The 15,017-nt window shown below is 38.5% G+C and overlaps 1 protein-coding gene across 3 annotated transcripts in view; it reads right to left on the reverse strand.

The window, feature by feature from the left end:
- The window catches only part of Pgant9 (polypeptide N-acetylgalactosaminyltransferase 9), a 189,300-nt gene that overhangs the window by 11,523 nt on the left and 162,760 nt on the right, over positions 1 to 15,017 (reverse strand). For all 3 annotated transcript variants that reach the window (XM_071782805.1, XM_071782803.1, XM_071782804.1), the window contains 5 exons: positions 10,851 to 11,020; positions 6,243 to 6,556; positions 5,691 to 5,889; positions 5,174 to 5,343; positions 3,790 to 3,918 (listed from right to left, as the gene is read on the reverse strand). In XM_071782805.1, coding sequence (XP_071638906.1) covers positions 3,790 to 3,918; positions 5,174 to 5,343; positions 5,691 to 5,889; positions 6,243 to 6,556; positions 10,851 to 11,020 — 982 coding nt within the window. The remainder of the gene's footprint in view (positions 1 to 3,789; positions 3,919 to 5,173; positions 5,344 to 5,690; positions 5,890 to 6,242; positions 6,557 to 10,850; positions 11,021 to 15,017) is intronic.

Here is a 15,017-nt window from a genome sequence, read left to right on the forward strand (position 1 = left end):
TGTCAAATTGCACTCCATTTTTTCAAATAAGAGAAGTAAGAGGAATGGAAATCTAATGAGCTAAATCTGCTAAATTATTTTTTGAACATTATCTTCTTTTACAAAAATATACCAATTATAAATACCGAGTATAAAGACGTATTAATTTTGTGTAGAATGAAATATATTTTATTCTATAAAAATAAAAATTAAATATATTCTCACTTTTGTGTATACAAGAGCTAATCTTCGCTCGAATTGTATATAGTTGTCAATAAACTGATCATTTCGCGAATTATGTATTCTGTGTAAATCCTTATCTATCAAAGCCTATCGAACAAAGTATTTGTCACCGGACGACATATGTTAGTAGCTTTAGGTAAACTACTGTTTTAGCTTTTATTAAAAGCTAAAATATTCCCTGGATAAGGAAGTAACGAAACGCGCGCTCGAAACTTACCCAGAATTTCCGGTACAGCGAACTTTAGTGCGCGCCCGGTTATCTTGTACGGCGCGCGCGGAGATAGACGCGGAGGACGAAGATGATCCTGATACGAGAAATTCAAGTGAAGTGTGAAGATAACGAGACGGGCCCCGAGACTGTGCACGGGTGTGAAAAAGAGACGGCCGGGGTGAGAAAGAGCGCGCGCGGAGGGTAGACAGAGATAAATGAGAGTAAGGGGGATGGGCACGAGCACGAAATATTTGAGTCGCGTGACACTGTGACGCCTGTAATGCAAGCCGAGGTTTAACCCCGGCCGGGGAACACTACGATTCTCTACACGGCTACGGGGTTGAAAATGGGCGGGGATGGATGATAGAATGCATTATTCAATGCGATTAATCGACGACATAACCGAATGTCGTATCAGGAAACGCAACGAAGTATCTGTGTGCAACGTGGAATGTTAAAGTAATATACGAATACGTACATGCATATACATATATAACTTACACACATACATAGTAACGTAAATAAGGAGAGAAATAATCAGAATTATATAATCGATTTAACGAAACTGGACTTTATAACGACAAGAATGACTAACGCATTGTTCAGTCATAAACGATATATCATCGCGGAGGTAAATAAGTTAAAATCTCACATTTTTGCTGAGATCCTGAAGTGACACGTCCTAACTTGAGGTCCCCATTTTCTCCGAGTAAAAACTTGAAGGGGGAAAAAAAGGCTTTGTGCTACAAGCGTTTTACTTTCTTCGCGACTGCGTTGAACATTGTGTTAAACACCGGTGCACCGGTTGCCGGGTTAATGCACTGTTGGCTTATGATAAAATTAAAGGAACAAAAGGAAATTGGGAGGAAAGTGAGAGAGGAAGAATGATGAAGTATGAAATATTCGTGTCGCGTGACGCTGCAATTTATCCGTCGGTGCAACGTCGTTAATACCGGTGCCTACGTACCGTGACTTTGTCACGGAGCGGCACGCTGCATGTGAAGAGAGTAACGTGTAACGATCCGCGCGGAAACGCAAAGTGTACACAAGCCGAGAAGGCGGATTTATCCCCCCGACAACGTTTGCAATCATTTCGCAATTACGAATGCAGCGGAACAGCGAAGTGACACGGGCTGGCTAACGCGATGAAAATAAATTGTGAAATAACTAACAGTCTGCGCCCCTTTCCCCCCTCCCCCGAATCGCGTACATATCGAAACGAATTGATTAATAAAACACGTCAACAATATCGGCGGCGACGAGACGCCGATAAAAGATTGATTAAATGCGCGAAAGCGATTACTGGGACTGGAAACAGCCGTGAATAAATCACACGTGGATAAATGGCGTGGATATCGCGAATAAATTTCTATATCTACGACGAGACGAGATCGATTATGCGATAATAAATAAATTGTATAAATTGTCGCCAGCATTAAATCTAATAAAATAACAAAGAACTTCGGTGTCCTATCCTCCCCGTTCCTCTCACATATCTCGCGACCGAACAATTACCAGTACTTCTGTAACGGCGACAATATCGCCATGGGCAGCCCCAACGAGATCCGACCATCGTTCCACAATTACGGATGCACCAAGACGGAATACAGCGAAAGGAGGAACGAGGAAGCGGGGAAGGAGAGGGAGGGACAACACGACGGAAATAAATCTCCGCGTGATTGATCGTTCGCCATGAATCGCGCGTCCGAGCGATATTAATGCACTATCAGTCGTGACGGGTTTGCGCGGATGGCTCGCGTGTACCGCACGTGTAGCTTTGACGAGTCTGTCGCTCGTCGCCTCCGCCCGATATTTATGCGCTCGTTTTTTCGCAGCAAAACGAGGGTTACGAAAAAAAGAGCATCCGGCTCCGCCTGAAATTTCACGCGCGTCGGGATATAACCGCACGTTTGCTACTGCGTTTCCCGTTTCTTCTTCTTCTTCATTCGTTCGTTCGTTCTCTTGCTCCACTTTCCTAGTGTGTCGATGAGTCCGGGAAAATGAAGCACGACAGCCGGCACCATCGTGAAACCTGGCGTAGCGGCGTAGCATAAAGAACGATCTGGTTCCCAATTGATTAATAAAGTTTCGCAACTAGATATTTTATCTATCCTTGTCTGCATTTAAAAAAAAGTTGAGGTATAATCGGAATCATAATACTGATATCTTTCCTTCTGTTTTGAAAAACAAAATTAGCACAATAGTCAGATATTTCTTATGAGTAAAACAATTTTTAATTATATTTCAAGATAATAGAGAAATAATTACTTTTACCGATGAAAAGGTATATAAATGTTCGATTAAACTCAAATGTCTGATTATTTCCTGTTCTACTTTTAGTGTGGTTATATTCGACTTTGAATTGTATTTTATATTTCAAGATAAAAGAGGGATATAATTACTTTTACGGACGAAAAGGTATATAAATGTTTGATTAGACTCAAATGTCTGATTATTTTCTGTTTGTTCTACTTTTAGTGTGGTTATATTCGACTCTGAATTCTATTTTTCTAAAAGAAACATTACGTTTAACATCAATGTGAGACGAGGATCAGGTGTAATAGAGATGTTCGAAGAAAAATTCCCGGATTGCTTTTATAGAGAAGCGAAAGACAACTTCCTCTGTAAGAGGGTTTGCTTTGTAATCAAGTTACATTAGCAAAACCGACCACGCTGCGTAGTCTAAGAATTCATAATACTGATCTGCGGGAATCGATTTCCGATTGGATATCGGACAAGCCTCCATCCGCGATCCGATCGCGATTGCCCCGACCACGATTCACATTGTTTCGCAATCAAAGCGGCATGCTTCCAGTGTCGCGAGCTTGTCGACATCGATCAACGCCTCTTGCTGCTAATATTCAAGCCCAAGGAAATGTATAATTAACCGAAGTGCAAGATTTTTAACGCTTTGCGACACTGAAATTTAATTTACCGAAACTGCTTTGTATTTAAATATTTTTTAGTAAAAAATTAACTAAGGTGTAATAAAGTGAAGAAAATATTACTTTTCATCATGTATCAAAAATATTATCTACGGCAAATATCACGATGAAAAAGATCCTCGTGAACTATATAGAAAACAATATAAAAGAAGAATAATTCGACTCTTTTTCAGTGACTCTCTATCTATCTAACTGACTACATTTCCTCTCACGAAGAGCCTTCGAATATCGTAATCCGACACCTTGATGGATCAAAGCCATGACAACGTCGTTAAAGGAGGAAGGAACCGGCGGTTCCCTCGTCGTTTCCGCTTCTCCTTCCTTTATTCCGGTTGGTGGTATTTCTCGAGCAGCGTAATGTCAGCAACCGCTAAAAAAAGCGTTCAAGAGAAGAATGTGGAGTAGTCTTACCTCTCCAGAGGCGACCGCCTCGCCCGGAATGAAGAGTTCCGGGTAAACGTTGTCCAGGTACCACTTGAACGACTTGCATCCCAGTTTCTTCCTAAGAGCCTTTCGCTCCGATACGTCGCCGAAGTTCCCCTACAAAAGTGCAGTCCGATCATACTCACAATGAGACAAAGATGAAAAATATGGAAATCATGTAGATATTAAAATAAAAATAAAAATTTAAAAACAAAAATAGCAATTTAAAACTTTATAAAATAAAAATTAGTATGAAAAAGATAGTTAAAAATAACTATCAATTAAAAATAAAACAGGATGAAGTAAATTTACAATTCATAGAATTTTTAGATCCTCAGAGTGAGAGAAGATATTCTTTAAGAATTTTTTTCAGTTATATTTTAAATTAAATTATAGAACAAAAAAATCGATGATACAAAGTATATTGTAAAGAGACGTTGTCTCTATATAATAACTATGACTATTTGTCTACGCAATAAAATGTAAAATGTTGTATTCAACATTAGACCGTTTTGGGATCTCGTGTCTAACCCAACCGTTGATATTACTACTGCGAACGTTTACTTGTGCCTAAGGAGGTAAACAGGTAGCGATTTATCTCATTATATTATGAAGCCATCTATGAGGACGACATCTTCGATAGATTCGATCATTACATAGAGCGACGTGCTTACGAAAGCGATTTATTCTCTACGCTTCGATTTATCTCGCCGATTGGATCTCGGCAGGAGAGCAGGGGCGGACAAGCATCAAGGATAAATGACAGATCGTTATAGAGGGGAACGAAAGAAACGTCCTTCAGGAGAGCGAGGACATGTGCGCGAGCCTTAAGGGCACTTGGCGCGTTTATGGCCCTTTTTTACGACGAGTCTTGGTCTATGATCCTCTCCATCATCGGCCACCTTTATCGTTATCCTTCATCCTATCCCAACCAACCCATTCAATGTTTACGAGAAACTTGGATTAAAGAAATATAGTCTATGGGTTATCAACACGCCGTGGCAAAAAAAACGGAATCCATAGCTCACGTCGAAAGATAATTTATCATTAATTATCTATTCTGTGACAGAAAGGGCGTGTGTTAAAACTCGATATATCATATCTCTCATAAATTGTCCGTTGTAATCGTTGCACTTCTACGTTATAAGGATGTTCTGTACATTTACCTGAATATTGTAATGCTGAACATACTATATTTCTCTAATTTCTTCCGATCATATAAAATCCTTCTCTTATTTTACTTCCCAACCCGAATTCTACGTTGAGCTCCCTGCAATAACGCGCTACCTTGATTGTTCCCCCCCCGTTGGATTTTCATGAGGGGTCGTGTACGAAAGGAAACTTATGCATGCGACAATGCACAAGTACTCACCTTGTCGTGACCTATCCTCTGATAGTAGTACTTGGCGTACTCATCCAGCCATACTTCGCTCAGCCTTATGCTGTTCCTCTTGAGCACGTTCACGCCGCTGCGCCACTTGTAAGGCGAGCGTTTCCTGAAGATGTGACCCACGTGCGAGCACGGCACGATTTCCAGGGTGCCTGCGAGGGCGTCGGGTTATTGGATTAACGTTTTCGGCTGTATTACGTTTGTACGCTCCCGGTTAATTTTGAAAATCGCGTAAATGCAAAATGCGAGCAAAGCATGAAAACAAACATGGAATATTTGTATGGAAATATTGATGCACTTTTTGCAAAACAGAGGAAAATAAAAATATAATACATAAATTTGAAACAATTCGCGTCGAGAGCAAAATAAAAAAAAAGATGATGAATTTTTCCGTATTATAGAAAGAGAATGCAATGGTTTGAAACATTAGTTTCTTAAATTGGGGAAATAAGGGACATTGGGGGGGACTCTTTTTTTTAACATAACTCATCGTTCTTACCTCCGCACATCCAGGTTTTAAATGATAATTCAAGATTCTCGCCGCCCCAGATATCGAAGCCGCTGTCGTACGTGCCGATCCGTTCGAAGAAGGCTCGATCTATCGAAAAGAGGCCGCCAGCCATCGTCGGCGACCAAACGGGTTCGGCCGGGTTTTTGTGCCTCTTTCTCTCCCTCTCTGGCACCGCGTGCCAATTGAACTTGTTAAAAAATGTTGATATATGTCAGAAATATTCGCCCGCAAAGTGAGCTGTCGTAACTTTTTAATTAGAAATTACTAAGTTGATGTAGCTTTATAAAATAAGAGCATTTAGAAAGTCATAATGCTGTCAATCATATTTTTCAGTTTTAATTAGTTCATTTTTTAGTCGGCTTTTGTGCATTCAGTGCATTCTTTTAAATAACGATACACATATCAATTTTTGCCGCGTAAATAATTAGTCCGACATCACGCTGTCGCACGCGACAATCAATTGCATTCCACCAAGACAGACGTATTCTCTGCTATCGTTTCCCGATGCTCGCAAGAGAGCAGCAAGAAGATTTCGTTTACCTGAAGATTCCAATCGAATCCACCGACATTTACGCCGCCCGAGTCGCGCCAGTGGTATTCCAGGGTGGTGTCGTCTATAACATCGATCACCGGACAAACTACCGTTGTCGGATCGCGCGCGATGCGATCCAGAAGAGGTTCCAGCCAGCCCTCCGTACATTCGCAGTGGCTATCCAGATACGTGAGTACCGGAGCTTTGGCTGCCGCGGCGCCTAACAAGCGCGCCCTGATAAGACCCTCTCGTTTACTCGCCCTGATAATTCTCACTTTCGGATAATTCATCATATAGTCCTCCAACTGGCGCTTGAGATGAGCTGCGGAATGATTGATTTTCTTGTCATTCGCCATTTCGTGTGAAGAAGCATCGAAATAACAAAATAATGTTATTAATATACTTAAAAAGATATATATTTTATCTTGTTAACTTAAATATTTCTATACATATTTATTTATTCTATTTTATATATTATATATCCTCCGTTGTTATAATTAAATAAACGCAGTATTTGTCACATCGTGTTAATATTTTGCATACTTTTTATAGAGAATGTCGGCATTTAATATTAAACGGTTGCATAATTCATAGCATAATCTCGTAATATATGACGTAGCGTTATTGACGGGACTTGTCGTCTTTAATATCAGGATTTGCTCGAATATTAATCTCGCGGGACTTGCAGGTTTTGTCTCAATACCGTTGTTTGCTAGACCTCCGCCGATTTGGAATATAAGTTACCCGCAGGATCTATGCTTCAGCGAAGGATAAATGTAACAATAAAGTGAATCTACCAGTTTCCCCTGCAAGGTTTCTCTAACGTCGATTACGTCCTAAATGTCAGCTTACGGTTTATTTACGATGTCATTCGCAAGCTGTTGTGGCAACAGCAATCACCCGTCGTAGATTCATTCCCTATTTGCAATCAATTTAATCGTATTAAATAGAAATAACGATAATCTTGTATAATGACGTTTTCCCCTATGTACGTACATGTATAGATATATTCTTATATACGGATTATTAACATTTTATCGTCGACTTAGTAAAAAGTAGCCACGATAGCTGCTTATAGTTCTAATAAGGATTATGTACGCCCGACTAACCCTTAATCCGCCATTAAAGTATCCTAACGATCGACTACAAAATGGGGATGTAGTTTACAAATTTTATATTTGAAGACTTGTTCAGCAGGAAAATAATAGATAGCTTTATCAAATCGTAATAGGTATTAGAATTGCTGTTGGATTAAAAAGAACATTAAAAAGAACACGCTTTATCGCTACAGCATTTTATCATTTTCATCATTTAATCTTTGTCTCATTCGAATATAAATCTTGATTAAAGAAAAGAATGATATCCGACACTGAAAGGTTTTAATGCCACTTTTGAGCGGATATTACGAGGCCTCGATTTGTTATCTCGCGTTATTTCTGACAATCGTAAGCGAGATGTAGATTTACGACGTGTATCCGCCTATAGTTACGAATCGCCGGGCAGCAATTAGCAGATATTCGTGATTTATTCTCCGTTAGGATGGCTTTATGAGGGACCGTGCCACTAATCCTAAGCCTCTGCCCTGTAAGCTCGCTTAACTATGGATAGTATAATGGGATTCCACGGATCAGCGTGTTTCGTGCAAGCGCAATGATTACCGGACGAGACGCCCGCGCCGGCTTGATTTTATGCATCCTTTGGTTGGGCTGCGCGCCTGATGAGCTTTAATAAAATCGTCATGCTCGACGTACTTTTGTTTCCATCTCGCTATCTCCAACTACTCCGTACTTATATTTCGTATCGATTCACGGGAAGAATTTTCTCGTGCCGAGATAGGAAAAATACAGATATCGCGGTACGGATCTTGCCGATAGTCGCGAATTGAGAAAATGTTTCTCTGAAAGTACGCTGTAGTGTGTCGAACGAGGCTCGCTACATCATACTCGTTAGCTTGCACTCGAACGAAAGGAGATAGACCGTAAGAAATCGGAAAAGTCAGACATTTAATGTACAAGCAACCGAAGCGGTGCGCGCGTACGCGTGGAATTTGCGCGCGCGGATTCCACGCACATTCCAAACCGAATTAATTTCTAATGAGTGCCTCGAACACACAGAGGCACGCATAAACTGGCTGTGGCCATTATTGCAGATTTCATTATGACTTTGCTGAGTGCACTATATGAGGCGTAGATAATGGAAACGCTCAAAGAGCGCCCAGTCTGTCGCCGTCGAGAGCGCTCATAATTAACTCTGTAATCCCCGTCCCTTATATAAAAGCTAATTATCGTACGTGCGTTTTGTCGAGGGGGGCTAAAGTCCACATTATAACAATTATTACAACTTTCTTGCGGGCTTAATTAATCATTGAATTCATTTTAATCCACGTCTGCACGTTTTGGTGGACGAAGTAATAATTCTTTAAAATATATACTAAAAAGAATAATCACGATACTATATAACATGTATAATCTATATCGTTGAAAAGAAATATACCGTGATAATGAGAAAATAATTATAGACATTAAGATTCTCATGAATTATAATACCTAGGTTGCAATCGTAAATTAAAAGCATGCAAAAATTCGTTTACCGTTCGCATTTTTTTTATTATCTTCGTAAAGGAAGAAGGAAAAACACGTATTAGGCGCAGTGTTATAATCTCCTTCTGTGATAAAGCAATCAGCTGTCTATAAATAACACATACAAAGCTCGCCAGGAGATCACCGAAGCAAGTGATTATGTTTATAGGTTTAACTTCCAATCGGGACGAGGGCTTATCTTGAGCTTTTAATAAAGATTGCAGCAGCCATCCTAGCTGTACTGTTTTCTCGAACCCAGCTTAATCTCGGACACCTTTTCTCTCAGGATTTTTATGTTCATCCGCCTGTACTATATGCGGTAGGATTCCACGCGATTACCGATTGCTCTTTTCATTCGACGATGCGACGATTTAACCGAAAAGTAATACGATATTTTTAACGCGGAAATGTGTCGCAAAATTTCATCTATTTCGAAATTGATATTTTTTGTGTATCGGTGATGCATATTTTTTAAATATAACTGGCGTTTATTTATATAAGTATAGAGGTCTTTTTTTTTGCTGACAGACATTTAATTTTTAGTTCTACTAGTTTCGTAATTTAGATTTCGATTTAGTGGTTCGTTGCATGAACGTCAGTTTATTCGAAAACATGCAGATACGTTGGAGCTATAATTGCCTTTTTGCATCCAAACAATGTGTACGGGCGTACATATTTGTTTCGCCCGCATTTACGAAATTGCGTGTTTGATATATTTCTATCAACTTCACGTACGTGCCTTTAGGCGAGAAACCGACAGATAAACACGAATAATCACATATATACAGTTTTTCAAGTTAATAAAAGTATCAAAACTTGTATAAATGACGCATATTTTTCTGGCGTAAATATGTGTATAGTTCTTCGTTTCGTCAAATTTACCCTATCTTTATTGTCTATGGGAACAATTTCAAATACTTTTTCTTCTTCCAACAAGGAAAGTTCGACAACCCAAAAATTTCTAAAAATCTAAAAAATTGCAGAAATAAAGTACATATGGGATCTAACTATCACCTATATATTTTCTGTTTTGGTTGACAAACTATTTTAAAAATGAAAATATCCCTCAAGGATAAAAAAATAAAAAAAAAATCTGACTTTCTATATTTCTGTTAATATCTCGGAAACACTAAGAAATATTGAAAATTCAGATTCTCTTTGAAGAAGTGCTTTGACCCTTAGAATTGTTTATCAAACAGAAAATTGCTATGTAATCGAGTTGACGAACCTTTCTTGTAAGTATATCCCGAACATGTAATTTTCGACATAACGTATTCACGCCTGATTTCGGGAAACGAGAACAAGGGAGGACGTTAAACTTATATAGAGAGGCGAGCGGAGTTTGTATGAACCTCTCGTAATTTTCAGAGTGTCTGTAAAGCAGGCTGAGAGTTTCTCTTCTATTCACGTCGCGGCGACACAGTGGAGAGATGGATCGCAATTAATCGATCTATCGCGAAACTACGAAACACTGTCGCGATAACGAATCACCGTTCTGAATGGAGACACGGTTGCACGAGCAAGTACGCGAATATAATGGCTCGCGGTTTCCGTTCGCGTTTCTGTGCTTACGAGTTTCCCCTCTCGGCGTTCTATCGAGGATTTTTCATCGCACGGCGATGAGAGCTGCACGAGGATTTATGACGCTACGGAAACGATATGCTATTCCGCTTCGATCGCGCATAGAAGATATTTCGTTTTGAATCCAAAGTACGTGTGCAGTTCGAGCGATAACGCGAAAGTAACTCGTCTACTTTTCGTTTTTATACGAAAGAAATACTTTAAATATATTATATCGCGCTATGCGTTAGAGACGCAATTTACGTATCAATTTTCAATTTTTTCCGATAAACGTATGGATTATTTCGCGCAATTTTTCAATAAAAAAAAACAGATAAAACCTGTTTTGAATCACGTATAAATAAAATAAAGGCTATTTTATTCGTCTATTGCGTGTTGTTATAAAATTCAACGATTTAAGGAAAATAATAACGTCAATTTATTAACTTTTCTGTTACCAGTAGAAAAAGAACTTACGCATGTCGGAGAAATCATCGACCAGAATAATTTCTTGTATGAGATGCTCCGGCGATCTATCCAGCACGGAATGCACTGTACGTAACAATACGGACCAAGCTTCGTTGTGGAAGCAGATAATTACCGCTGTAGGCGGGAGGTCCTTCAAGTATCTACCAGATTCCTTACACCTATAACACAAAGGTATCAAAACGATCATTAAATAAACTGTTAACAATCTGCAGATAAAAGTCATATTATTGTTAAAAATATATGTATATCTTTTGTACGAATTATCAATAGTACGAACTATCGCTGCATTTTATTAAAAATGTAGATCTTGTTCACATTCCGCTAATGATATTAACGATAGGGAGTTGCGCGATATTGTTTTGCAGAACGAGGACGTGCACTGTGGATCAGTAGTGCGGCCAAATCGAGTTCTTGATTTGCAGACCGCAACAGGGATGATTACGAGAAACCGATAATATGTACGAGAAGATATGTCAGGAAAATACGGTAATACGATTAAGGGAGGGAATGTTCGCAAACTAAACGCTCACGAGGTGTACGCTCGCCCGAAGCTCGCCGCAAAATGAATTCCAGGGATGCAGGGATTGCGACTTCCGGACCTAGTTAATGCATACGAACACACAGCTGGTCGCCGACAACACGTCGTGGTTTATGGATACGGCAAATAAAATGTGTGCTTTCTTCGTTTCTTTGGAATATTCGCGAGAGCTCGCGTATTTCTGCGTATATATTAACGTGTATTCATTAAATTTTATATGCGCGCGTCGTATTTATCCAATATTTATTCTGATGTACCTCTATTCGTGATTTCATAGTCTCGTAATGCATTCATTACGTAAATACATTTCTATTCACAATGAATGTCTTCGTAATTAGCTTTCCTATAAATACGTACGTTTCCACCCATGAGATAATTATCATATATTAATTCAAAGTATTCGTTCGTAATTAGCGTATTATACCGCAGCCGAGAATAAGTACATTGTACGCGTTACGTTTGTGCGCGTTGCGTGCTAATGAAGCGATTACGAGAAGTGCCATTCAATAACGGCCATAACTATGATTACCATCTGTGAATAATTTCAATTAACAGCTGCCAGCACGCGCACCGCTCACGAAATGTACTGTTTGCCAAATTTCCGATTTATCCTTCCTGATGTACCGAAGCGAATATCTACTCGTGAATGAGATCCCTTTCATAATCAGTTTCCATGTCAAATTGGAGGCGTTTGTATCAGATAAAATGTAAAATTGAATCTACATCTATACGTGTATATTTTATCATCGGCGTGTGACAAAAACAGGGTGGAGTATGCAAATATAACAAACATCAGTTAACATGAAGAGCGGTTAAGGAAATGAGACAATAGGTAAAATAGTTAAACGATAGAATTACGAACAATGATAAGCTAAATAGAAAATAAAAAGAAAAACTTCTTGAAAACAGTAAATCTCATCATTTTGCAGACTGGAGTATAAACGTGGATATACGAGAAGAAGATTACTGAAATATAATATCTATATTTTGTAGCTCTGCAGTAGAAATTGCAAGATAAAACAATATCATTGATTGAAAGTCGATAATATAATATACAGCGGTAACGTAGAGAATAAGTATTTTACATTTCCATCGCTATGTAGTTTCACATTCACCCGAAATAAATGCTTAACAAATATAAAGAATAATAAACGATATCACGTTGAATTCCACATAAATTGTCGCGGGTATTTATACGTAATTCGTTTTTATCTACGTACATGATAAATTTAACTGCGCTGAAACTTAAATTGTAAATTGTAAGACATGTATCACATGATATGTAATTAAAATTTTTTACATTGTGCGGGGTAGAAAGGTAGAACTACGATACTACAATAAAATAGCAAAGAGAGTCTTCCACTTATAAAAAAGAGAGGTTTAATTCTTCTGTCTCAAATGACTGCTATATCTGACCATAAATTCGTAAAGATAACGACGCACGTCATATTAAGATAAAAAATTAATAAGATTAATAAAATTGAGACGGAAATAAAGGTTTTATTCCAGACTAGAAGAGAGGCCAGAAATGTCTGTCTCAAGAAATTTGATTCGCTTAATTTTAACACAGATAACTGATTCAATATTAACATCATCTTTTTACATCTATTTTATTATTTAATAAACATTAATCTCCTTTTCCTATCTATAATGTACACGACGCTCAAGGAAGTTTTAATCTCTGGGTTTATTATTAAGCAATCTTCTCTGATGTATTCGGTGACTGTAGATACAATTGTATAATTTATTAAATAGCAAAGTATAAATAAATATGGAAGTCCGAATATATTATGCAATCTGCTTACTATTTGCCTAGTATTTAATTTTTATTAATACTTGTTTTAATTAAACTTCTATTAAAAGTTAATGAAGTTCGAGAATATATAATCTATTTCTAAAGTTTTTAAGGAAAATATTTTATAGTAGCATTTATTGATTTGCAGAATATTATATGTATACGCGTGTATATATAAAGTTTTCATGATGATAACAGAAACGTAATATGATATTAATTGAAAAGACTAGAGTTTGTTTTCATATATATTCCTCTAAACTAACATTTTATCAGCGTAAAACGTACGCTTCCTATGTTATCGTTGATTGCGTATCTGATGCGCCTTAACCATACATCAGATAAGCTTTTGACTAGAAAAGCAAAAGAGGCTCGCAAACGCTCGAGCTGAATCAACGCTATTTGCATTTGCATTCCTCTCATCCCGCATTAGTTTGTGTACTCAATTTTAGCAGTAAAGCCGGCAAAATTCTCATTTTCAAATGCGGAGCACTTGCGTTTTTAATTTTAAACATTGTCGGTGATAAATCCCGCAGTAATAACGGCTTCCACGGAGAAAATTCTGGTCGCGGTTTGTCATTATTATCGCACATAATTCTTGCAGCAATAACAGGTTTCTTAATCTCCTTTTCTATAAGTCATTTTTAATTATATGAGCAATGGTACTCTTTACGTTATAGCATTAATAATTTGATATAATTTATATAATTTTTATGAAAATTATAATGATACATCGACTATTTGATATATCAACTACTCGCACATGACTGATCAATGTAAGATTTTTCCAGTTTGTTAAAAAAATCTCTAACAAATTCGCACGTGTGATTTATTAATTCATAATGGTGCATTGTTAAACATTAAAGGATGAAATTTAAACCAATACCTGGAGTTAAATAATATTTTGTTATTTTTAACTGCCATGTGTGTCGAAATTTATCATTTTAACACAAAACAATATTATTTTAACTCCATTGATTTAGTTAAATTAACAACATATTGAGCAGGAGCAATGGCGACTTATAGGAATAATTGAAAATAATTAAAATCGAGTACAATTTGATATTACAAATTTAACAGTGTATCCGGTTAAATAAACCTAAAATCGCAATCTTCCGTTTAAATATTATACCAACGTTCAATTTATATGACAGAATAAATCATTCTATTAGCCGGACGTGGGGGAGAATTTGCCTATCAATGCGTATTTATGCTGCTCGCGCAGTTTGAAAGTAAATCATGGCAATATCGTCACAGTCATATTAATATCGCGAGAACGCGCGGCCGCGAATATAAATCGCGCGGGCGGCACGGCTCGAACAAAGTGGGAAATCGCTTAAGCCAGTAAACGCATCGATCGTTTCTAGTCGATTGACGTTCAACAGCGATATCCTCTTTCCCGTCGACAAAAGAGACTCCATTGTTGGACGGCGCACGGCGCGCGACGCGCGGCGCTCGGGACGGGTACCTCGAAATCAGCCACGGATATCGAATGAGAAGCGGCTTCTTCGCGCGTTCAGCACATTCGGCGATCACCCTTACCACCCCCTCATCGTCCCCATCCCCTGTCATCCCAATCGCCTAAACCCCGCGAGGCGTTGCACTCGATCAAACGCGTCACGTTTCATGCTGCATCCCTCCATCGCCATCGCGTCGCGTCGCCCGGCCCGCATCCCGGATGCGTGGAATTCTATTTGCAAGTCTCTTCGCCGTAGGCATCTCGCCTGCGGGGGATCTTGACTTGTCTTCGTACGCGGGAAATTGAAGAAATAGGCGTGCGCGAACTGAATGAAAGTCAAATACCGTGGAAGTGAGTGCACGAGCA

The sequence above is a fragment of the Temnothorax longispinosus genome, chromosome 7, assembly GCF_030848805.1.
Source record: "Temnothorax longispinosus isolate EJ_2023e chromosome 7, Tlon_JGU_v1, whole genome shotgun sequence".
Taxonomy (NCBI): Eukaryota; Metazoa; Arthropoda; class Insecta; order Hymenoptera; family Formicidae; genus Temnothorax; species Temnothorax longispinosus.